Below are 25807 nucleotides of genomic sequence, written 5' to 3'. Positions count from 1 at the left end.
GATTTCAAAATGAAAATGGTTTTGTTACTCTAGGAAAAGCTAGATGACCAGGAGAAAATGTATTGTTACACTGGGTAAACGCCGGATCTCCAAAGGAAAATGATATTTTTACTCAGGTAAACGACGACCCACCAAGTGAAAATGGTTTGTTGCTCAGGGAAAAAATATATTTCCAAGTGAAAAAGGTTTGTTACCCAGGGAAAAAATATATTTCCAAGTGAAAAAGGTTTGTTACCCAGAGAAAAAATAGATTTCCAAGTGAAAAAGGTTTGTTACCCAGGGAAAAATATATTTCCAAGTGAAAAAGGTTTGTTACCCAGAGAAAAAATAGATTTCCAAGTGAAAAAGGTTTGTTACCCAGGGAAAAAATATATTTCCAAGTGAAAAAGGTTTGTTATCCGGGGCAAAAATCGATTTCCAAGTGAAAAAGGTTTGTTATCCAGGGCAAAAATAGATTTCCAAAAGAAAAGGGTTTTGTTACACTGGGTAAAAACATATTTCCAAGTGAAAAAGGGGTTTGTTACACTAGGTAAACGATAAATCTCCAAAGGACAATGGTACTTTAGTTAGGTAACGGTGGTCCTCCAAGTGAAAATGATAATTTTACACAGGTAAACGTCAGTTGTCCAAACCAGAATGATATTTTTACTTGGGTAGGTATCTTGTGTTCAACGCCGGTAGTGTGATTGGTCTTGTTAAACGTAGTTACCGAGTTGTACAATTACGAAGCGGCGTAAAATGAAATTGCTATTATGATCGTCAGAAGATTGTTGTATGTTGATTTGTCGGAGTAGCAACCTATCATTCGCATATGACAAGCAAAATCATTACCGCGAATACATGTAACTGGTTCGCTCGGTCTCGACCAATGCAAAATAGATGATTCGTTTTTTGAAACCGTAGCGAAGACCACATGTAAATCGATGTGATAGACTTCTACCCCCCTTACATTCAGTCGTGTCGTGTCCATTTTAATACGGGACCCACAGGTATGAAATGCACACACTAACACCGTGAACAGAAATCGATGATTTTGATTAATAAAAATATTTCTTGACTACATCGGAATGTCTATGTTGTAGAAAGTAAATACTTTTATGGTGTTGTGTGTTTAATGAAAGCGATTGGTTACAAGTATGTGTTGGAGAAAGAAAATTTATTTTTCTGTATGTGACGAAATGAAAATAGATTCATGGTTTTAATTGGATTGTACTGTTTAATGTACGCTTCAACATGGAGACTTGACGCGGAACAACAACTCGATTCTCAAAACAATTTGGCACTGATGTGCAGATGGTTAGGAACATTTTAATACAGCTCCATCTACTGGTTGCTGTGAGGATAATCATGTGATGACTCAGCACTTTTCGTTAGCAAAGTAGATTGATCTGTGTGTAAGATTCGAGAGTCGTTACTAGAGCTACTAGAGTAGCTGGTTTATTGCTATGACATTGACAGAAACTCGAGAAGTGAGTATGCCTTACATTCACGAAAGTTTACGCGGCTCCGATGTAATAAATTGGTGTTAACTAATCTCGGCTGGATACTGCAATTGTGCTGGACTTACACGTGGTATTTGCATACTGCGCACATACAAACTTTTGTGTAAACAACTCTGATGTTGCTGTTGGTACTAGTGCTGTGTTGAACTATTTGGTTCTTAAGACACATGAACAACCATTCAGACAATAAAGGTCTTGAGGTAACGAAACAGTTTGTAGAGTCAAACCAACCATTCTTTAGTTTCGTCATGTGAGAATATCGAGTAAAGTTGATTACTTTGTGTGATGTAAATATCTTTCATACTTTTGTAAGAGTTGTGGGGGTCTCATGAAAAAGTAACTAGTTGACAAAAACAAAATATTGAATGAAGGTTCGCCTGTTGTTTTCATAAGTCAAGAGAGGGGAAATATTGTTGTTGTTGTTTTTGTTACACTAAATCGAAATAGTGTGAAAGCGTCACCAATCATTGCGTATGTTCGTAGCATTGAATATCGAACATTTTCGTGTGCCGTGAATATCTTTCATATACACTTAGTATGAAGTGTGATGTGTGGAATAATAATTAGTGTCCAACAAAAGTAAAACTTGTTGTGTTTGATTGTGTACTTTTTATCATTGTTTGTTGTTGAAAGACGGGTGAGTTTACATTTACATTAAGCGGAGAAACTCAAGTAAGAAATTTTGCTCGGTTGAAAATCGACTCGTTTGAAAATACCGGTCAATGGAGTAACAGTATCAATATGAGTGGTATATTATTTTTCGCGAGATGCACCAATCTTCTAAGCATAACTTTTCAAAAATTCGTCATGTCATAGAGAAGTAGTCGGTTGTTATGAACTCGAAACAAATGTACTTCGATTATCACGATGATGGAAATTACGATCAACACAGTATTTCGTAAGTGAATGTGTATCGTTTGGTATGTTCAGCAGTCACTAAATGACAAAAATAGCAAACTGATGCAACCCGGTAGTTAAACGATACAGTTGCAAGTTGGATGTAATCTTGATTTACAGATGACAGCTTGATGAGTATTGTGACGACATTTACTTTAGCGAATGATAACGGAAAAATTTTCGGTTGCGTTGTCGGTGTATGTGTTAGACAAATAATTCTAGTACACCTAACTATAGGATACATTTGGCAAACATTGTACAGATTGTTTCGTTGTGATGGTAACGACTTTCGGTGGTTTGGTTTCATGTCGGGAATTATTATTTGGCGGTTCAAAAACAATCAATACTAGAAATGAACAACAATGCAAAACACGTTTAGTAAATAACAGTGTAGCAAGTACTTTTTCGATATTACGAGTGTTGGGTACTAGACACTTCTAGTTGAATTGGATGCATCTAGCAAACATATTCCAATTTACTTTTGTAATGATCAAAGTATGTGAAATGGTGCGAATGGATTAGGTATTAATCAGGCGGCCGTATGTCAATTCACCTAGTGTGATATCTTGACACCGGATAATGTGCGAAAGTGTTTCAATTCTCGCTGCTGTTTACGATGATAAAGTATTGTACCGGTTATTGTTTAACAAAGGAAATTGTTGTTTCATCTTTAGTCTCGGTTAGTGGAGACAATTACATTTGTAAAATATTTTCTGATATCCGCGATACGCAGGGTGATATGTACCAAGGTGGAATAATTTTCCATTCAAGAACATTTCAGACACGCATAGTTTTACAACTCAATATGTTAATAACAACGGTACTGAAAAGTTTGTTGCTGTCATAACTTTCAACACAACGCCGGGTCTAATTAACGCGAATAATTTAATAATCAAGTCATGATAGACCATTACAAAATCTCATATGTTAAATCGATGTGACAATCCTCATGTTTACAGTATGATAACTTTTGATATAACACCTGTGTTCGATTGTAAGAAACTACGATGGCCATACTTTCAAATCTCCTATACTCAAACATAGTATGTTAATCTCAAGTCGCCGACGCTGAGAAGTAATTACTTTTGTCTTACGAAATATATCGCATAGTAATCTCTTTGTCTTGTGGTATAGTAACGACTTTTACAGTTGAACAAAAAAGACGAGTTGGTGGTATATGCCTAAAACCGAACTTGCTATGGATTTTAGATTGTAGCGATTGTATGGACTCGTGTATGCTTGGTTGTTTTCATACTGATACTGCTTGAGTTGGTTGGGTAACGGATTGACTTGACAATGTTTTCGTGGTTGACTCTTTGAATATGGTAAGATGGTAAGATGTCGAGATGTAATACTATTTCCGTACACTCAATTACAACAAAACATAACCCGCATTCAAATAAACCGTAAGCTACAAGTGGATTTAAAACTTGATGCTGTTTTGTGGTTAACTCAAGTCAGTAGTCATGTTTGTGTTGATTTCGGGAATGCTCATGACGAGTTGGTCGGGTAAATTAGGTAATGTGGTAGTAACTATGATCTTACCGAGTTGCTGACATTCAAATATCTATTACGCTGTAATATACGGATTTAATTGTGATAAATTATTTCTCAGTTATTGTTCAGACATTCAAATCTCGTATACTCAAAATATAATATGTCCAAGTCAAAACGTATATGCACCGATTAGTAAATACTTTGTCTTCAGAATAGTAACGACCTTTACAATCGAATAAAAACGACCGATCATACGAATACAGCCAGGATGAATTAATTCAAATTCATGAGTTGCAGTGATATAATCAAGGAATTGAAAACTAGATTTTTAACAATTGGTAATGTTGTGAATAATTCTTTTGAGTATGGTAAGATGTAAAAATATCTCTTTGACAAACGGAAAGCCAGACCGTGAATAGAGTTGTGATGTTTCATTACTTGTTTCAAATCAGTGTGTGTATAATATCGAAACGGGACTGTGGGGAAGTTGGTAGTCATGTTTGTCAATCCTATTTCAATACACACTATGTCAAAGTCCAAATATTTCATTTTGGATTATCTGGATTTAGCTTTAGTACACTCCGCGAATGGATTCCGACACCGTACTATAACGTTTTTGATAATAAGGACTCGAGGATTTTCAATCAACAATACTGGAATTTTTTGATAATGTTAGAGCTGGCAAATGATTAGTTGCGTGATTTTGTTAAGAGTTTGATTTCGTGTTGATAAAGACAATAACTGTATAATACACATACTTGTGATTCTTGATTCTTGTAGAGTTATAGTTGTATTGATTCTATAAGTGCGAAAACAGCGGCGCGGAATGTGCGAATAATTCGATGCGGCTGAAAGTCGGCGTCAGTAATATTCGGTTACGGTCGAGTCAAAAGATTTCTCAAAATAATTAGAATTGTACCGAATTAACACATTCAGATACGAATCAACTTGGTTTGTACAGTAAGTTTCATTTCAAGTTGACAAATTGACACATTACTTGTATATTCACATGATTCTTATTATACAACTAAAGTCAACCACGTTCCGAAGTGTCAAAACATATAGCAAGCACCAGAAAGTGTCAAATTGTTGGTTTTCGAATCACCGTCTGCGACGGCTCTGTGACAAACTAATTACCGAAATATTACCTTGTGAGCGATCGGTATGTCTTTAACACCAAGTCACTAAAATGGTTATGCCCGAGACATTATCTTGTCAGCGATTGCGGGGTTTTGCAAACTATTTCACACATTTTTGAAGTGTTAGTTTGTGAACGCGGTTATTTGTTGATCGCTTTTCGTGTCGCTGCTGAATACTGAATACTCCTGAATGTAATAGTGCTGACTGGATTAGTGTAATAATCGATAGTAGCACGCGGTTGGCCGTGAAACAATTCCACACACAGGTCATTCGAAATATAGGTCGCACTGCTTAATCCTCACAACAAGCCGTGTTTCCGTTTGTGGGGCACGATATACACATTAACAAAGATTCATTCACATGACTATTTACTTGATACATATTCAACACCGGTCGAGAGATGTATATACCCGAAAGTACGAATCACCGCCACACCCATAAGAACACATGGCGAATCACCAACACAACCTATACGCGAAAGCACGACATGCGAAAGTACGACGCGCGAGAGATGCCAATACCCGAAAGGGCGATTCACGGCCGCACCCATAAGAACACATGGTGAATCAGTAGAGACCGCGTAATAATACACGACGATATACACATTAACAAAGGTTCTTTCACATGACTATTTACTTGATACATATTCAACACGAAGTACGACATGCCGACAACGAAGCCGCGTGCGACCGCTGTCTATGCTGAAAAGGGTTACCGTGCGACCACAAGACACAATAGCCGTTCGCGAGCCCCGCCATAAGACATAAAAGCCGCTCGCCACCCCCGGTTTTCAGGCGCGTCACCACCCCGCCCATAAGAAATAAGAGCCGCTCGCCACCCCCGCCATAAGACGCAATAGCCGCTCGCCACCCCGCCATAAGGCATAAGGAGCCGCTCGCCACCCCCGGTTTTCCAGCCGCTCGCGACCCCGCCATAAGAGCCCCATAGCCCGTCACGAGCGATCTATATAACTACTTACGACATCGTGTAATTTTCTTCGAACTACTGGAATGAAAGTTATAGAACAATGGGTTATTAAATTACGGGTCGCGACCCAAACATGGGTCAAGAAGGGTATAATTTGGGGTCGCGACGGCACTAGAGCTATCTTTGAATATGCATGTATTATTTGCTGAATTTCTTGCAACCAAAATTTCTGCGCGCTTCTCTCGATTTCCTGTGGAAAATTTACATCCGAGGTCACTTGCCAATTTACGTGAGACACGTATTAAAGTTGTTATTAAATTCTGGCTTGGTCATAAAAATGCGCCAACCTCTTTATTCTACCAATCGGTTCGAAATCATGACAAGATTTGTCCGACATTGGTTTCTCCGGTATCCACCGTTAGAGTTATTGTGTGCCGCTAGCGTGTGCGGAAATATGATATGCAGCTATTTAGAGGTCAACACCTTCGCTCCGGGACACTTGAAGACATGACGTTTTGACCAGTATACGGTTGGGCAAAGTGCGTTGCTAAAGAGATCGGCGGCGATAAAACATTGGCCAAAATTGCCCATTGCTGGTTGGCTCAAAACATCCGGTCGTCGAAATGGTCGCCACAGAATAGTCGCATCCTTGCAATCTGAGTAGACGCGCAGCGAAAATGCAGCAAAACTAGAGGAGAATACACCCTATTTGAAATTTCGTGCGTCAGTCATCTTTAATCGAGCTACGTTGCGTACAAATGTTGTTTGCGCGTTCTGTATGTCAAAGATTCTCGTAAGAACGTAGCATAGGCTACTAATACCAATATTTAAAATGTGTGAGACTTGAGTCGCGAGATGCCATTAAAACTCAAATTTTTGTCGCGGTCTGAAAAGCTTAGGAGCCATTGCTATAGAACGATAATAAGAGCATGTGGGTTGAAATTGGGGTTGTGAATTGGGCTAGAGCAGGGTTCGGTGAACCCCGGCACTATTTGTGGCACGCGAGATCATTTTTCATGGCACGCCAAATGAATTGACGAACACGACATATTATAACCATGTTGTTTTGCAAAGAATTTCACATAGGTTTTCAAAATGGAAAAAGCTAAAATTAATTGATAACTCAATATATAATACAGTCTTTTTGTGGCAGATTTTAGTTATCCTGAGCTTTTTTTCGCGCTCCGTGCGATTTACCCTGACCCAATTTCTAGATTTTGGGAAACCCACAAAATTATATATACGGCGACTTAATATCGTAAGAAACCGTTTGGATGCTTCAGTCTAAAATTGTGCACTGTGCAGCCTGTGGAAACTCGAATAAGATATATGAGCCAGCATTTTAGCGCTGGGCATTTTAAAGCTAGGAGACACACGTTTAGGCAACGTACGACTGCGTGCGCTGTGTGCGTTGCCAAATTGATTTGCAGCGATAAAACATTAAAATATAATAACTGCCGAATGTTGGCCAAAACGTTTGACATCGATATGTCCACTGTTCAGGCGCCGAAATGAGCGGCGCGAACTATCCAGCTCCCGCAGCTTGAGCTACACGTCTCAAATGAGACCCACAGAGGAAATAATGATTCTCGTGTCGAAATGTGGATTTTGAATTGTGTTCGTCTCACGAAAGGATATATTGTTTTAGTTTCGTCTAATACGTGTAAGCGATCCCAATATATCTGGAGCAACGGCAATAATCTTTACCACTATACCGCGATCTTTGGAGCTTTGCAGACAAATCCAGTGCCAGTCCAACTTAATTGTGATATCAAATTAGGCTTACCATACGTCCTCTTTTAAGAGGATTTGTCCTCTTTTTTGACTTTTTTGAAAGTGTGCTCGGAGGACGCCCTTTTGTCCTCTTTTTTGAGATTTTGTCCTCTTTTTTGAAATTTTAGGTCAGATTCAGTGATATGTGATATGCCGCAAATTTGCACAGAAGTGAAGCTCTGACGGGTATTTCGGAGTGAAAAACGGTGATTTTAGCTCTGAGCGAAAAGATGACCTTTTTTTTTAGCCAACCGATCACAAAGTAGGAAAAATTCACCGGATGTTGAGAATTCTACTCCGGTTTTGCAAGTTGCAAATTTCTGAAAAAGTGTCCTCTTTTTAGATTTCCAAAATATGGTAAGCCTATATCAAATCGACTTGCATGATACATGGATTTGTACATTTTTATCATCAGACCATCTTATCATAACATCTTTGACGGGCCGGTCACTTATTATAGCTATGGTACCGAACACAGTAGACTTGGGAACGATCCAAGCAACCACTGAAGATCGATTATTACGCGATTAAATGTAAATGAAGCACGTATTACGTGCATTAGGCGGTAGGGACCAAAATTTATACCCTTCGTGACCAAAACTGTAAGAATCACTGACGTAACCGATGCCTCTGCCAGCTGCAAATGGTAGTTGGTGTGGTTCCCTGCTTCAAACGCTAATATGACAAAATAAAATATGGTTGGCTCGCCAGTTGGTAATATTTTACAATGCATTAATATTATGGTGTAGAAATAACGCCAATAACAACGATATACTGACGCAAATTGTGAATTTATCTTATCGAAGAGCTTATATTTTATGATTACTATCAATGCGCGTGACTCTAGTTGTTTTTTTGGAAAGACTAACCTACGACTTTGATCTTTGACCTATGGGCTACAGGACTATTTTGAGGTGAGCCACAGAGCTGCTAGGAAAATTGTGGCGTATGTGAAAGTTTAGTTCTGTCATATTATCGCCGCAAACAATTATTGATATTGTCGAATCACACGTAGGCTAGGCCTACATCAAGTTTTTCACGCAGTTGACTCCGATAAATGGCACGTGTGGTGAAACGTATTGCGTCGAAATGTTGAAGTCGAAAATGAGAGGGGCGATGGCGTGTGTTACAATTACCACTGCTCCGGCTCCGGCCCGGAAAATTATCGAATGTGTCTGTCTATATCAGGGGTGGCCAACCCGCAGGCCAAATGTGGCCCGCGATAGGGTTTTGAGTGGCCCGCGAGGTAATTTCCTCTTATATTATCGAATTCCTGTTATGTTAACGAAAATGAATTGCTCAGATTGTGAACTTGCAAGGCTAATAAAAAATTACAAGTCTGGCTGAGACACTTGGGATGTTGATGACTAAAATATCAGTTCCGGTGCATTGGCAGATCCAGGGTCCAGTCTCATAGTAAATCGTCGTACATTACAATGAACTAAAATAGTAGTGATATTATTCCTCACGCTTCGCGTGTTTAATTGTCACACGATTTCTTTCTTGGTAGCCTACCCCCTCCTGAAAATGAAAAAAGCCTAATTTACCCGATTGAGTCTAACTGTATTCGCAATTACCGGAGAAAGTCTTTTCGCGTTTTCGTTCGCAACGAGATCGTCGACGATGAAATGATTGCCGCATATTACCGGAAACCTTCGAAATCGATGTGTCCAGATGCCGAATAGTCGTGTCCTTGCAAACTGAGCCCAGCAGGCGGTATCCAAGCGTGCTGTTAAATTATGTAAAATCAGCAGATATGGTTGTTGCATATATAATAGCATCTTATGAAAAACGTCGGAGCCGGAGCTACTCCTCAAATAACGGGCCCCAGCTCCGGCTCCAGCTGAATTTTATGTAGAGCTCCGGCTCCGGCTCCAGCTCCGGGGAAAATGAGCGGCTCCGGCTCCAAAGCCCTGAATGCACGGATTAGATTGGTGACTTGGTAGGAACAGCGGACGGCCATGATAATATATGTGAATAGTACATGGGCTACATGAAAGATGTCATGTGAACGATACGAGATCGGTTGACTTGTTTTACCTACCTGCTAGTAAGTAACGAATTGGTATGAAAGAATTACAATGCATGCATGAACTGGACTGTTGCATTCCCCTGTCATGCGATATATATGAGCAGTCGGTTCCTAAATCTCCGGACTGCTGATGAATCGATTATTTATTATCAAATAACATATTTCAATAATTGATTGCCTTATTGTATTTAAGTCTAATAAACCCACTTAGCCATAGTTTCGTCGATATGAAAACCGTTCGTTTAATCTGTCCTCGTCCAAGTTTGCTGGCAATCTTCAGAAGCACGATATCTTGCAACTATTTATAGCCTACATTACAAGTCAAGTATTCCGTCTGTATTTTTAGCAGAACTAAGCATCGAAGAAGTGGGATACAGAACATTTTCAAACCGGAAATGGGCCACGGTCGAAAAGAGGTTGAAAACCGTGAACTATAGCACTAGGGTTGTATTTCGAAAAAAGGAGTTTTAAGGTTTAAAACATGTTTTAAACGTTATTTTAAACAAAAGGCTCTTCGCCTTTCTGACCTCGCGACACCCTCTGAGAGGGAAAAATAGTTCGTGGCACCCTATCACTTCGAATACACCGAGTGAAAGGTTTGGGAAGCTGGTAAGGTCATCAACTAACGTCAAATCAATGTTCAGCCCCAGATTCCGATGTTAATGACTGAGCAAATCTCATCAATACTGCACCCAATATCCCTGCCTCATTGCCGGTGAATGGGATTTCTCATCGCAATTGATTACGACGAATATAGCATTTTCAAGTCATGGTAATTGCAATCTATAACATTAGAAAAATCGATAATCGCAACAGATTATTTGACATATCTAATCGATTTCGCTGTAGAATAACGATTATTCAACCTTTTACTATCACGAGGACTAATGAGCGGAACATTCGTGAACTAGGAATAGTTCTCGTCTCTATTTAAATCACAAGTATTAGCTGTTATCGTGATCGAAAAACGAATTATTCACACATATCCGATTTTGATGTAGTAGTATGATTGCGGGAACCAAAGGCATGTCGTATGTTTTTTCATAACTCACACAACACTACTTAATGGTAGAGAATGATAATTCCCAATCTGCCCAGATTGAAAATTAATGTTTTATGTTTAATTATGCTTTCTTAAACGCAGTTTGAACGTTGCGGCTTGGCCAGAGGTATGTAAGCTGGACAAAAATTCAAGGATATTTATTCGTCAATTAAAACATGACGATTTCTACATCAAATCATCAGAAATCAACAGCTACTGATATAAATCATAACCGAACTGTTCGTCGTCGTTACTCGTAACGGTGATCCACAATATCAGTGTCGTGTGGATTGAAAGTATACGTATGTACATTGTACAATTGTACATTGTACAACTACTTCGAAAAGCAATATCGGTTATGGCCAAATTTCATGTTCGCTTTCATACTGCTGTGGCCATATACTTTGGACGGGCACCAATCTATACTTTGCAATCCTTTGCTTAATATTTAAATATACCACCCACTTACACACCATGTTGTTGAATTCTAACAGCAGACACGCCACAACTACCAAGTGTGAGCTGGTTTATTGTCAAAGCAGGAACGCGAGTTCCTCACACAGCAGCAGAATACAAGGAATAAGCCAGACTACATAATAAGCACGTGCACAATAACAAAAGCAAGGGCAACACTAAAGGTTGCTGTCTAGCAGAGTCAATTAATCATCAATCACATTACAACACATGTTAGAATGAAAATCCCCAGCTATAAAGTTGAACAATGGATTTATTGGGACGTAGCAAGCAAATGACGGCATATTCTCTTATGAACTATTCTGATTGCAATCGATATGGTGTCTTCCAATAGGTGTACAATGTACATGTACAAGGCTCAAGTTCAAGGGGCGTTTAAACGTTTTAAACATGTTAGTTTTAAATTGATTTTTGTTCTTAATTCAACCCTAACTGCTATGCATATTACGACTACACCGTTTTCTTTGCGACAGTGTTATAGCATTGAGGTTGAAATCACATATCGGGCATTCTTAAGAACTAATTTATCTGTAAATAAAAATAAAAGTACACATGGACAAACTCAACATTTAGATTACTAGGATGCATCAATATGTTTCAGCAATACGATGCAGCCGGTCGCTTTATGGATTTATTATGTGACAATACAGGTAACTCATAATGAAATACCCACTTGTCACTCCTGAGTTTCGTTCCCAATTGATCTTCGTGGCAAACTTGAAATTAAAACTGATACCGGTCACAATTCGTGTTTTTATGGATCGATTTCCTCTCTTCATGTAATCGATGTGCGTAAGCTAGGAAGGATTCGGAACAGTGGGAGGTGTCAATATTTGTTTTTCGTTTAGTGTAGGGTTGCCATACGTCCGGAATTTCCCTCACGTGTCCGTAATTTCACTGCTAAACCTGCGTCCGGAAGGAATTTCTAAAATATGTCCAAATGTCCGGAATTTTAAAGGCTTCAAGTATAAGCTCATATTTTTTCGTAAATCAACATAAACAATAATATTTTTGTCCGGATTTATGCTACATTAAATTTTTCTTCGCGCTGCGCGCGATTTGTACTACATATATTGGTTTTAACATGGGGACTACCACCTTCGCAAAAACTGCGACCGAAAATAAATAACAATAACATTCATTTATAAAAGAAGTCTGCTATAATCGCAATTACAATATAACGGTATATTCATAGAGTCGGTTTAGTCCGTTTGGATGCTTTATTCAAAGATAGTGGTTTTAAACCTGAGGGGTACTTTGCCTTTATTCTGGGGCTCACGAAGAGGTTGAACGTAATCAGCTTCCAAAATAGGCCACGAGAAAGTCTGGGCAAATGCGCCCACATTTAATTAGTAGTCAGCTCATCAAATTTTGAACTGGGCCACGGAACATATTAAAATTGGAAATGGAGTCGCGACCATAAAAGTTTGGAAACCACCGGATGTGGGGTGTTTATATAGCTCAGTGGTGTAGTGCGCACCGGCATTATACGCTGATAAACAACCTTATCGGTGTGACATGAACATGACTTAACGATGTACAATTACGCTCCTTGACCACCTCTAATCGATAGACAAAGCTTTACTGGTGTGACGTCATATTGAAATCCGCTAGTGGGCGCTATGGAGCGTCCGGAATTTATGTAACAGAAATATGGTAACCCTAGTTTAGTGAGACCGAGACTTCTTGACCGTATATCTGAGATTATGCCGCAATTACATGTTTGTTGTTGGTAGACTATGACGTAAATACCAAACTTTGTTTTGTCACAGGAGTAGTGTAGTCGATCGCTCGTGACTTGGTGTTTTTTGCATGGGGTTCTTATGGGATCTCTGGTGAGGTGCCGCGAAACTCGTGTTGGTGATGGCACCCTTTTGACCCCCCCTTCCGCTGGTGAGGTGCCATGTGTTCTTATGGGATCTCTGGTGATGGTACCCTTTCGGGTATAGGCTTCGTCGGTGATGTGCCGTGAAAACTCGTGTTGGTGATGGAACCCTTTCAGACCCCCTATCGCTCGTGATGTGCCATTGTTTCTTACGGGATCTCTGGTGGTGTACCATTGGTTCTTATGGGATCTCTGGTGAGGTGTCATGTGTTCTTATGGATGCGGTCGTGATTCGCCTTTTCCGGTATAGGGCGTGGTCGTGATTCGCCGTGAAAAACTCGGGGTCGTGACTCATCTTCTTTGCTATAGGCGGTGGCGGCGATTCGCCTGTCGTGTATTCTTACGGGATCTCTGGTGATTTACCATGTGTTCTTACGGATGTGGCGGTGATTCGCACTTTCGAGTATAGCCATCTCTCGCGCGGTGTTGAATATGTACGAGTCACCAACAATAACCGCGCGGACGGAAACGTGGCTTGTTGTGAGGATTAAGCAGTGCGTCCTATATTCCGAATGACCTGTGCGCTGAATTGTTTCCGTGCAGTTGTGTGCTACTATCGATTATTACACTAAACCGGTCAGTGTGAAATAGTTTGATCGTAAATTATAATATATGATGTAGTTTAGTCGTATCAAATGACCGATCGTGTTCCTTGCTATTGATTGCTACCTGAATAATATTCTCGGATTATTCGCTGTTTCGCCCCTACAGAATAGTCTGCTGTTCACAGTCACAACTTCATCGCGATAGCACAATTTTCACACCTCGATCAGTAGAACAACACCGCACTAACCCAGTTGTCGAATCACATAGGTCATACATTTTACGCGAAATGAAATATTGTATTGTGGTATACAAATATGCAAACTATTCTTTCAATTCAACAAGTCTAGTTAACGAATCGATTTTCAAGCTGCCGACACAGTTTTTAACACGAGTGAGTTGATATTTCTTCCCGGGTACGAGCGACGCTTTGTTCCATTGGTCCAAAACCACCTCACCAGTATCATCCTTCAATGTAAAACTGTATAATTTCAACTCCTTTCCGGCACCAGAATTGATCGTCTTCTCCTCTCGAGAAACACAAGTAGCGGCGATCGAGACGTATTCATCTTTATTTCCGTATACCGATTCACAGGTCAATAATGGGTATTCTTCGGTCGTATGTCTCGATTTTCCATGCAGAGTTACTGACGAAGCCCGTCCCAGTAATACAGCCGGTTTTCCAGTAAACTTGTCAATTTGGACCCAACCGGATTTGACCATGAGTTTTTTTCGTTTGGAGAATGCTTTCTCAATGACCCCGAACAAATCACGATTGAAACACGTGAAAGATATCTCTTCGTTATTGCCATCGATGAATATACCTTTGAGATATTGGCTAACACAACCTCTTTTGGGTGATGATACGAATTTGACGCCGACGTGAAAATTTGAAGCTGCTCCGACTTGCATAGTGTTGACGCTGTTCGATGCCATATCGTTTGATAAAGTGAGAGTCATCAACAAATCCGTCGATATTTATAGAATTAGGTGCGTGGTATTGAGTGAGTTAACAGTCTTTGTAAAATCCTGATGACCCGCGTGAATAGACTTGGATTGAAATAAACTTTACAGGAGTTCTGTAAGAAAGGATGCCGTTCACAAGTGAAAAACGACACGAATGAATTTTCTTCTTACCCAGTCACTTATCAATGTACTGTAGTGAGTATTCAAGACGTATGTTGCTAAATCTCTGTACGCCGCTAGGGTACTTATGTCACTTTTCATCGCCGCAATGCTTATGACACTAAAAACCCCATTCCAGTCGATACCGTACGATCGAATCGAGTTAACCAATGCGGTAAAATCGCACTTTCGAACACGGCTCACGTTTTCTCCATGTACATAGAAATCTAGTACTCCGTGGATGAATTTTTCCGTTTCGCTCAATGTGGGGGTTGTCAAGTTATGATAATAGAGAAGGTAATTCTCAATAATCGCGCTAGTTGCCATAACGAGTATATGTAACTATCAACTGAAAAAGTAAACCGTGAGAATGACACCACAATGTGTTAAAATAGTGAAATACACCGCTCAGATTTCGAAAAAACAGATATTGGTGGGTGCGTTTGACATGTGTGACACAATAAAAATCGTCCGTTTCGCTAAACAGGAAATTCGCTAAAGCACGGCGCGCTGTGCGATTTTGAAAAAACAGATGGCCGCGACCGCGTTTTGACCTGTGTGACACACTAAATACGTCCGGTTCTGAAATTCGGAAACGCAGTCGGTTCTGAGGATTACGCAGTGTGCGTGCGACCTATATTTCGAACGACCTGCGCACTGAATTATTTCCCATCCAGCCGCGTGCTACTATCGAATTTAATCTATAAATAGCCAACACCGCGATCCGGTTGTTATACTTCGCTGTCGCAGACATAAACGTTGGTTGTAGCAGTTAGATTAATTATTGTACAATGGTCGAGGCTCAGATAGATAATCTTGATAAATTTGGTTATGAACCAAATGCATTCGAATCGCAATTTGAAGAGAATGCGGATATCTTTGACGTGATTAATCCTGGTGATCTGATGACGCCTGATTTAAGAGTTGAATCCGCAGAACGCGACCTTACGACAACGATCGAAATGCAACCAAACCACGCAGATATAGCGCCCCAGGCGTCGCTGAAGTCGGTGAGTCGACGCAGACGGAGTCGTGTTCGCGAGGAAGAAGACACACCACCAGAGACAGGCGACCAATACCAAGAAGTTGTATCCCAGAACTGGCAAGCGATAAAATCATATGTAGTGAATCAGAGTCGGCGCGTGTATAATATCCGAGTCATCGATCGGGAGCTAGCGGATGTTTTCCGTGATATACAAGCTATATTTTTCTCAGAGTCGACTCGTTTCAAAATCAATTTCGCGTATGGAGTCATTCTACATAACATCGCGGTTGGGAGATTTCGCTATTTTCATGCATCGGCGAATGTTGATAGTGTATTAGAAACACCAGCGGCGATTTCAACACTAGCTAAATTCGATGAATTTGTTGAATCTATTCGCTTGGAAACGGCACTAGATGTGTTGCAAGACTCTCGACTAGATACAAAATACAGGGCGGTCTGTCTGGCTAATGTACAGTTTTATGTATATCCTACCGATGGCGTGTTGATTGGTTGATCTGATATCGAAATACCACCAGGACTTGCACAATCAAGATGTGCCACACCATTTATACGGTGAAAAAACTACGATGTCGATGTGTCTTTTCATGATCTCAATCATTTTCATAATGATCCAAGAAAATAATCCTGGCATTGAATTCTATTGAGATGTACTTGTATGTATTGTGTGTGGTGTTATTGGGATATATTTGTACATTATGTTTGTTTAATATGATTTTTTGTATTGTTTGTTAATGTATCATTTGTTTTCCAGGTGGATAACATTATTTCATATCTCAAGTCGGTTATGTCATTAGATTTAAATAGTTTACATATAGAGATTACATTGGCGCAGGGATTAAGGGTTTAATGAGTAAGTTATTCGGTACGAGTACTTTGATTTATGAATATAATTTGTTATTTGTTTATCCTGCAGACAAAACAAACATCGAAATTTAAACAAAGAATAGCAGAGGTGAGTTATTACTGTTCAGAACTAACGAGTGTGATGTAATGATTTTTTTTTTGTTTGTTGTTGAACAGACGGAGCGAACTCGAGGTTTGAGTTGAATACACGAGTTTACTGGTAAGTTATCTGCTATAACACAACGTTAGCGTGCGTAGTTTAATATGTCGCTGGTTTTATTAAGCATAAAGAGTCAAGGGAGACGCCGACAAAGAAAATAGATTGTAAGTAAGACTAGTTTAATGTTCCTCAAGTGCTGAATTTAACCGCGTGTTATCAATTTTACAGATGAGTCGACACCTTTGGAATCACGAGGATGAGAATGTGCTGCCAGAGATCAACAACCAAAAGCAACAAATTACATCTCAGAACTGGCAAGCGGTGAAATCGTATGTAGTGAACAGTAGCCACGCACACAATACTATCGTCATCAATCGTAAGCGATCGGATGTTTTCCATGATACACAAGTTGTCTGTCTGATCATCCCGCAGTTATATGTATATCCTACCGATGGTGTGTTGATTGGTTGTGGTGGTATTAAGCTACCGACATGGCTTACAAAATCGAAATGTATCATGACATTTACACGTCGAAAAAACACGGTACCATACAAGGACAATCTGTGTGCTTTTCGCTGTATTGGTCACTCACTAGGTAAAGATACCAAAGATTTGGCTCGAAAGTTCACTTCGGTGTATGGTGTAAATGTAGAATCTGGCGTAACTCTTGACATGTTGGATGATATTGAGGATTTGTTGAATGTGGCTATATTTGTGTATACCAAGACTGATGGTAAAGCTATCGCACTACGTCGTAGTACGTTTGAAGGGAAGCCTGTATACTTACATTTAGAAAATGCACACTTCTGTCTCATAACAAACATAAAACGATATATGGAGAGCTATCGATGTGATGTTTGTCAAAGATTTTTTAATTTACAGTACGAATTGACCAGACACAAATGTACAACAGAGCCTGTTGAAGTGTTTCCCGGCGGCGTGTATACACCTCCTCTGAACATTTTTGAAAAACTCGATCTAGAAGGGGTGTTCGTTCCCCACCGGCTTCGTTATTTCAAATATCGTATCGCGTTCGATATAGAGAGCATGTTTGAGAAGTGTGATATTCCGGATTCCTCCAAAACTTCATGGGAGTGCAAACATATCCCCATTTCTGTTAGTATATCATCTAATGTGGACGGGTTCTTGGAACCGTATGTAATTGTCTCGAACGGTGACCCAAACGACTTGTGTGCGGAAATGGTTGATCATTTTCATGATATTCAAAGTGAGTCATTTAGGTTGTTACAGATGGAATATCAACACTACTTGGACATGCTCGAATGTAAAATTACCGAAATTACCGCTCGACCCCGCCGAGAGAAAAATACCACTTGAACGTTTACAAGAGGAGTTTATGCGATATTTAAAACAAATCCCTGTTTTGTCGTTCAATGGCGGTCGGTATGACTTGAACTGTCTCAAAGAGTACTTGATGGGTTTACTCGTTGATGAAAATCTGAGTGTATTGAAGCGGGGTAACAACTTCCTCTCGTTGACAACTAACAGACTTAAATTTTTGGACATTGTAAATTACTTGGCACCCGGATTCTCGTACGATGCTTATTTGAAAGCCTTCAAATGTAGCGCCGCTAAAGGTCATTTTCCGTATGAGTTTCTGACTAGTTTGGAAAAGTTGGATTATACGAGTCTACCTAGCCACGATGAGTTTTACAGCTCGCTAAAAGGTCGTAATATATCCACAGCTGAATATGAAAACTGTTTGAAGGTTTGGAACGATAACAAAATGACGACTTTACGTGATTATCTCAAATGGTACAACGCAATCGATACTCATTACTTCATTGAGGGGTTAGAAAAACAATTTCAATCTTTCAAAAGTCAATTCAGTGTGGATATATTCAAGGAAGCTGTCTCCCTACCCGGGGTTGTATCGAGACATCTTTTCAATAGCATTCCGCGTGATTTCACCTTGTTCAATGATAAACACCAAGATCTGGTTTCGCTATTCAGAGATATTTTAGTGGGCGGACCGTCGGTCATTTTCCATCGATATCAAAAACAGGGTGAAACTCGAATCAAAGAAGTTTTTTATAAGGAAAACGCTCAGATTACCCAACATGTAACAGGGCTGGACAGCAATTCGTTATACCTTTTTGCTTTGAGTGAACCTAGTCCAACTGGTTTCCCGGTCCATTGGCAACCACTCGATGCTGAGTGTACTAAATTCAAACCTGTCAAGACCGCACCGAAATGGGGGGAGACAGCAGCTCAATGGTTAAACTGGTATTCGTATACCCACAATGTACATGTCCACCATGCTTTTAATGGACCCGAAATCCGCATAGGAGCTCGTAATTATCCTGCTGATGGGTTCTATCGTAATTCAGCTGGTCAAGGGGTAATCTTGTCTTTTCTTGGATGTCATTTCCATGCGCATCAGTGCAGATTTGGCTGTGATGATTTGGAACGTCGAGAACGGACTAAACGTGTTCATGATTATTACAAAAACCTCAATTACCAAGTCATATGTAAATGGGAATGCGACTGGCACACGGAGAAACAGGAAAATCCTGATATTGTGCGATATCTTAATGGTATTCAACCACAATTGACTCGAACCAAGTCTGTCACCACACAAAAATTGATGGAGATGGTAATGACTGGTACATTCTTCGGATGTTTATCAGTTGATATTTTTACGCCAAAACATTTACAAAGGAAGTTTGTTGAACTATGTCCGATATTCAAAAATACGATGGTGTCTCGCGAGCATTTGACAGGTCACATGAAACAGTTTGCCATTGATCGTAAATTACTCACCAAACCCACGCGCATGTTGGTTGCTTCATACTGGGGCAAGAAAATCTTGTTGACCTCCGACTTGATCAAGTGGTATGTAGAGCACGGGTTGATTATATCCAAAATTCATGAGGCGGTCGAATTCACAAAAAAGACATGTTTTGACAACTTTGCGAAAAATGTCTCAGATTGTCGACGAGCTGGCGACCGCGACCCTAGCCTAGAGATCATCGCCCTGACACAAAAATTAGCCGGAAACAGCAGCTATGGCCGCGTCTTGATGAACCCACGTAAATTCAAACGAACCTCCTACTGTGATAAAAGCGAATTGGGCGCCAATGTGAAGGATCGTTTTTTTGTGAAACATGATGAATTGCACGCTGATCTGTTTGAAATAACGAAGCGACTTAAAACGATCAAGTGGGGTAACTGTATTCAAGTGGGATTCTGGGTGTATAACAACGCTAAGCTCAAGATGCTCTCGTTTTTTTATGACTGCTTGTGTAAATATTTCCGTGACGAATGCTTCATGCTATTAATGATGGACACAGACTCTCTCTATCTCTCGCATTCAGCCTCATTCGACGACATTCTTATCCCCGAGAAAAGAGATGAATTTTATCTTGAATACGAGAACTGGTTTCCACGCTATTTTTGTGACAACCACCGAAACGAGTTTTTGACTGACCCGGTTTCTTTTGATCGCTCGAGGCAGTGTTGCAAAGACACGTATGCGTATTACCTTCGTCAACCGGGTTTGATGAAAGTGGAGTATGAAGGTGGTACATCTTTCTGCGGTCTCCAATCAAAAAATTACTTTTGTGATGGTCCAAAGAAAAAATTGGCTTCCAAAGGTCTCCAGAAATCCAACCCAATCGATTTCGAAACTTTTCTGGGTGTTCTGACGTCTAAAGAATCTGTCGGGGGAGTGAACAAGGGGTTTCGGTGCAGAGATGGAGGTGTCTATACGTACAAACAACAGCGTAAAACATTTTCCTATTTCTACGCCAAACGTCGAGTGCTTGAGGATGGTGTGTCAACCCTACCATTAAACGTGTAATTGTGTGTTATTGTATTTTATTTGTATATTCTGTGTGTGTTTGATTTTATTTTGATTCATTTGTTTATATGTTTGATTTACTTGTGTGTTCATGTATCATTTGTTTTCCAGATGGATAACACTATTACCTATCTAAAGTCTGTCGTGTCGTTAGATTTTAATGGTTTACATGTAGAGATGATTACCTCGGAGCGGGAATTACCACAGTTCATGATTCTTGGTTCTACCAAACAACTCCTAACGTCGATGACACCCGATTGATGAAAAGCAGACCACCAAAACTTGTGATCCGCGGTAAGGTCTATAGTTTGGTATAGTAACACTGTTAGATTTTGAAGCGCTATGAACGTATTATGAATCCTCTTATGTGATTTATTATTTTACAGATTGGGATCAGCTGCTTGATGACCTGAAGCGTTCGTAACACTGCAACTTCCACTGACGATGAGAAACAGATGAAGATTTCATAACCCGTGGAAAATTGTTAAATCGAACTTTACTGGGTTTATATATTCCACTAGAGCAAGATGGCTACAACAGTGGATATTCCCAACCTTGTTGATATATAAACACATACACTTTATCGAGTTTTCAATAAACAACAAATGATGGAATTGATCCACCCATTCGCGTGTATTGTGAGTGGTCCTTCGAGAAGTGGGAAGACTACTTTTGTTGCAAAGCTGATTAGGCATGCCACGTCCATGATTAAACCAAGTGTATCCAGGGTCTTGTATTGTTACAATAATTATCAGGAGGTTTTCAAGACGATGCATAACGTAGAATTCCACGCGGGTCTAAATATTTTAGAAGAGTTGAAGGTTTGCTCTGAAGACACCTTGATTATAGTGGATGATTTCATGACTGAGACAGCGAAAATTGCAGACTACTTTACAAGATTTTCTCATCATTCGGCCAAGTCAATTTGCTATATCACACAGAACCTGTATCACAAGGGTAAAGGAGCGCGTGACTTGAGTCTCTCGAGCTCGTATATGGTGATTTTCAAGAATCCGCGCGACCAACAGCAGATCAGTTTTCTTGGTCGACAAATGTATCCAAACTCTAGATTTTTAACAGAGGCTTATCGTGACGCTGCTAGACAACCTCATAGTTATTTATTCCTCGATCTCACGCAAGAAGCACCTGAAAATCGACGCGTTATGACCAATATATTTCCTGGTGAAACCATGGTGGTTTATAGCCCGATGGTATAAATAGCCAAGCGCGGGGACGACTTTAAACTCAAAATGACCAAGGTACCAGCTCGGACACGGCGGCATATACCCACACTAGAGTTCCTACATAAAAGTAAACCCGAAATACGCAAGCAAATTATATCGGGAGCCAGCAAAGAATTGATCGAGTGTATATGTGATTGTACAAAGAACATTTTAAACGGCAACATCCCTCTTTCAAAGTATAAAAGAAAGCGACTATCAGCTCATAAATGTAGTTTACGTCGACTTGTCAGGAAAGACATCCCTATTCGACATAAAAAACGTATGGTTAATCAGAATGGGGGTATGTTTATGACTCTATTATCAAGCATCCTACCTGTCGTCACTGGTTTACTCGGTAATCTTTTCAAAAAATGACTTCTTTTAAAAAAATCTTCATAAATCCGAATCCAGTCAACGGCGCTGACGTTCAGAAATTGGATTTGGATATCGACAAATGTATGAGCGACATATTACAGATGAACATACCCCAAGAACGAAAATTAGCCTTATATAACGATGCACTAAATCGTTATCAAACAAAACACGACACATTGAATCAACCGATGAAAATCGATATATCAGAACAAAGGAATCTATTTTCGGTTAGTGAGTTGGACGCACTGCGACGCCTGATCAAGGGTGAACCATCAAGGATTCCTATACCATCACCAAGTAGCCAACGAAGCAAAGTAAAGACTCAGCATGCCCCGACGAAAAGTGGTCGTACACCCAAGACCCCGAGACGATACGGATGGGAGCCATACTAAGTATTTCACGCCGGGGCTACCTGGTAGTTACCGCGGTGCATACGTATTCTCTAGAGGGCGGAATAGAACCAAAGTCAAGGAGTTTCTTTCGAGTAAGGACGCGTACACAAAACATTTTCCCTATCGAAAGAAATTTAAGAGACCTAGAGTGATTACGTCGGGTCTTGGTGTTCAGTATCAAACCGATCTCATGCATATGCAAAATCTTTCAAAAGAAAACGATAATTTTAAATATGTGTTGGTGACGATCGATTGTTTCAGCCGCTTTTTATATCTGTATCCGCTCAAGAACAAAACCTCGCAAGGTATTATTCGTGGATTCAAGGAAATATTTAAGGATCGTATACCTCATGTTATTCAAAGTGATCAGGGTTCTGAGTTTACTAACCGTGCGTTTCAGACTTTCTTGAAAGATAACAATGTGCAACATTTTCATACAAATAGTGAACTGAAAGCATCGATATGCGAGCGTGTTATTCGTACTGTGAAGCAAGTGTTATATCGTTATTTCACGCATAATAAGACTTTGAATTATGTCGATGTCCTGCCCGAGGTATGCCGAGGGTATAACACTACTTTTCACGTGGCTATAGGGTGTCCTCCAGCGGATGTTGATTATTCAAATCAAGAACAAATTTTCCATAGGTTATACGGTGACATGACCCCTAAAATACCCAAACTAACTATCGGTACCCCCGTCAGGATTTCGAAATCACGTGGTAATTTTGTAAAAAGTGCCTTGGCGAGTTGGAGCGAAGAAATCTTTTTCGTATCTCAATGTCGTAAAGGTGACCCTCCTACTTATCAGTTGAAAGACTACCACGGTGAAGTTATAGACGGTCGCTTCCAGCGTGAAGAATTACAACCGATAACTAAAAATAATAATATTTACAATATCGAGAAAATCCTGTCTACTCGCAAGAAAGGAAAGAAAACGCAATATCTTGTAAAATGGTTGGGTTACCCATCTAAATTTAATTCCTGGGTCTCGGATTTGTATAAATAGACGCTGAAAATGTTGTTCAACGAAACTATGGATTCTGATTCCGTCTCATCTCGCATGGGTCAAGTCTCGAACAGTCTGAAAAACCAGATTGTGTTTATTGTACAGATTTGTATGTTAGTGTGTGTAATCGTGTTTTCATTATATCAAATTTCTGTCGGGGTGGATCGTGAAATATATTTAACGCTACTGTCTTCTTCACTTGGGTATTTATTACCGAATCCATCACCTCACCGTATATGCTGAAAGAAACAATAAAATGTTGTTGACTCTACCTTCGAATGCGAGTTTGGATAAATTTCCGAATACTAGCACAGATTTTCAAACGGAACTTTACAAAGAATTAGAAATGAATCGCCATGAGCTAGGATTATGTGAGCTGACCTTCCCCCATGATTTTCAACCGCGAATTGAAGTGACAGCGAAAAGTATCGGTTTTGGATTTGTCGATGCAAATGGATACACCGATCGGTATTATATTCCCGAAGGATCGTATTACAGCGTCGGTGAAATGTTAGAATCGTACGAGAAATATTACATGGGAGACATTTTCATTTTACAAGGGTTCGGAGACTTTAGAATCACATTCAGAAGATTAGTCACGAGTGAAAAAAGATACAAGCGAGGTGTACCCATAAATACCGATACCGCAGACTCTAGTGTCAAACACATACCCCGTACCACGCATGATTCACCCGAACCTTACGGATTGATACCACTTGGTTCTGTGTTGGATACAATAACATTTAGACGCGTTGTATCTCGTCGCCGCGGAGTGGTAGAATTTATCTTTACACCCGCGATAAAGTTGGAACGGATTGATAAGGTTTATGTGTATTGTGATCTGATACAACCAAGACCACACGGTAACAAGCTGCAACAACTTTTACGGGTGGTTACTGTAACCGCTAACCGGAATGAAAACCAAATCAACATATTCCCAAAACCATACTTCTTTGCTTTAGCGAAAAACAATTTTAGAACAATACGAATTTATCTACGTGATGCGGCTGGCAACCCCATTAAATTTCGAAAAGCACCAGTGACAGTGACCCTACGCTTCCGTCGTAGAGCTGTTGATTCAATATGAGTTACATCACGTTGTCTGGCACCCAGGGCGAATTCTCAGTGGTGTTACCGAATGAAATTATTTGTAATGAACTCGCGTTGATGGATATGAGTTTTGTCAGTGAATCTCTTGATCGAATTATAATCAATCATGATCAAGCACTCTGGGAGCTACATAATGAGAAAGATCGAATAGTAGATGCGTACCTAACACCACTTGGGAATTATGCAAACAACCTCGAGTTGACGCGAAGAATATTATCTGAAAGTTTCAAACACTGTTTCACCGAAAGAATCAACGATGAACTTTTCCGAATTCGTTACTCGAAACGTATCACACTCCACCCCACGGACATATTCACGAATTATTTCAGTGTAGTTGATCAAGTGTCGACACCAGTATGTAATGTCACGTCGATCAAACCTAAACCAACTCAACCCCACCTCAGATATCTTTTTGTGTATATCAATGTACTACGACATCATCCGGTGGGTGATTACATGAGTCAATTGCTTCGTGTGATCCAAGTAAATAACGAAACGTGTATGAGACAAGAAGTTGTATATGAAAAACCGTTTTATTTCCCAGTGTCGATTAACCACATCCGCGATATAAAAATCACCATCCGGGATCAATACGGTCAGTTAGTACATGATATAGAGACCACATTGACACTCCACGCACGATGAAAATAGTGACGTTAACCACCTCTATGGTTGGTGCTGATTTTGAACACAGACTACTCACCATCAACAACATCCCGACGAGATATTGTGAATTAGCCCTCATGGAGATCGATTTCTCTTTAACCGAACCGGTGATTGGTCAATATTTGTTTGTGTATTGTGATATTATTCACCCTCACTTACTTGGAGATACGTTAGCGCGTTTATTACGAGTTATACCGCTGACACCTGGTGATGTCACGCATAATTGGGTAGCGACAAATCCGTATTATTTCCCTGTTTCAAAAGATGTTGTAGATTCTGTATGTCTTTACCTCAGGGATGAGTTTGGGGAACCTATAAATATAATAAGTCGTTCATTGCAAGCTACATTTAACATTAGGAAGCGAT

The 25807-nt window shown here is 40.0% G+C and overlaps 2 protein-coding genes across 2 annotated transcripts in view; both read left to right on the top strand.

The window, feature by feature from the left end:
* The window catches only part of LOC145457015 (uncharacterized), a 53883-nt gene that overhangs the window by 14279 nt on the left and 13797 nt on the right, over positions 1 to 25807 (top strand). The gene's annotated exons all lie outside the window — the stretch shown is intronic.
* LOC145457001 (uncharacterized) lies at positions 14686 to 20781 on the top strand. Its single transcript, XM_080335150.1, has 5 exons — positions 14686 to 16693; positions 16757 to 16795; positions 16864 to 16906; positions 16971 to 17010; positions 17075 to 20781. Exon 5 carries the CDS (start codon positions 18063 to 18065, stop codon positions 20667 to 20669), a length of 2607 nt encoding a protein of 868 aa, XP_080191276.1. The 5' UTR covers positions 14686 to 16693; positions 16757 to 16795; positions 16864 to 16906; positions 16971 to 17010; positions 17075 to 18062; the 3' UTR covers positions 20670 to 20781.

This window comes from Botryllus schlosseri, chromosome 15, assembly GCF_051294905.1.
Source record: "Botryllus schlosseri isolate E-star chromosome 15, Bs_hap1, whole genome shotgun sequence".
Taxonomy (NCBI): Eukaryota; Metazoa; Chordata; class Ascidiacea; order Stolidobranchia; family Styelidae; genus Botryllus; species Botryllus schlosseri.
Note: the sequence above shows the minus strand (reverse complement) of the source record. Positions and strands in the feature narration are given on the sequence as shown.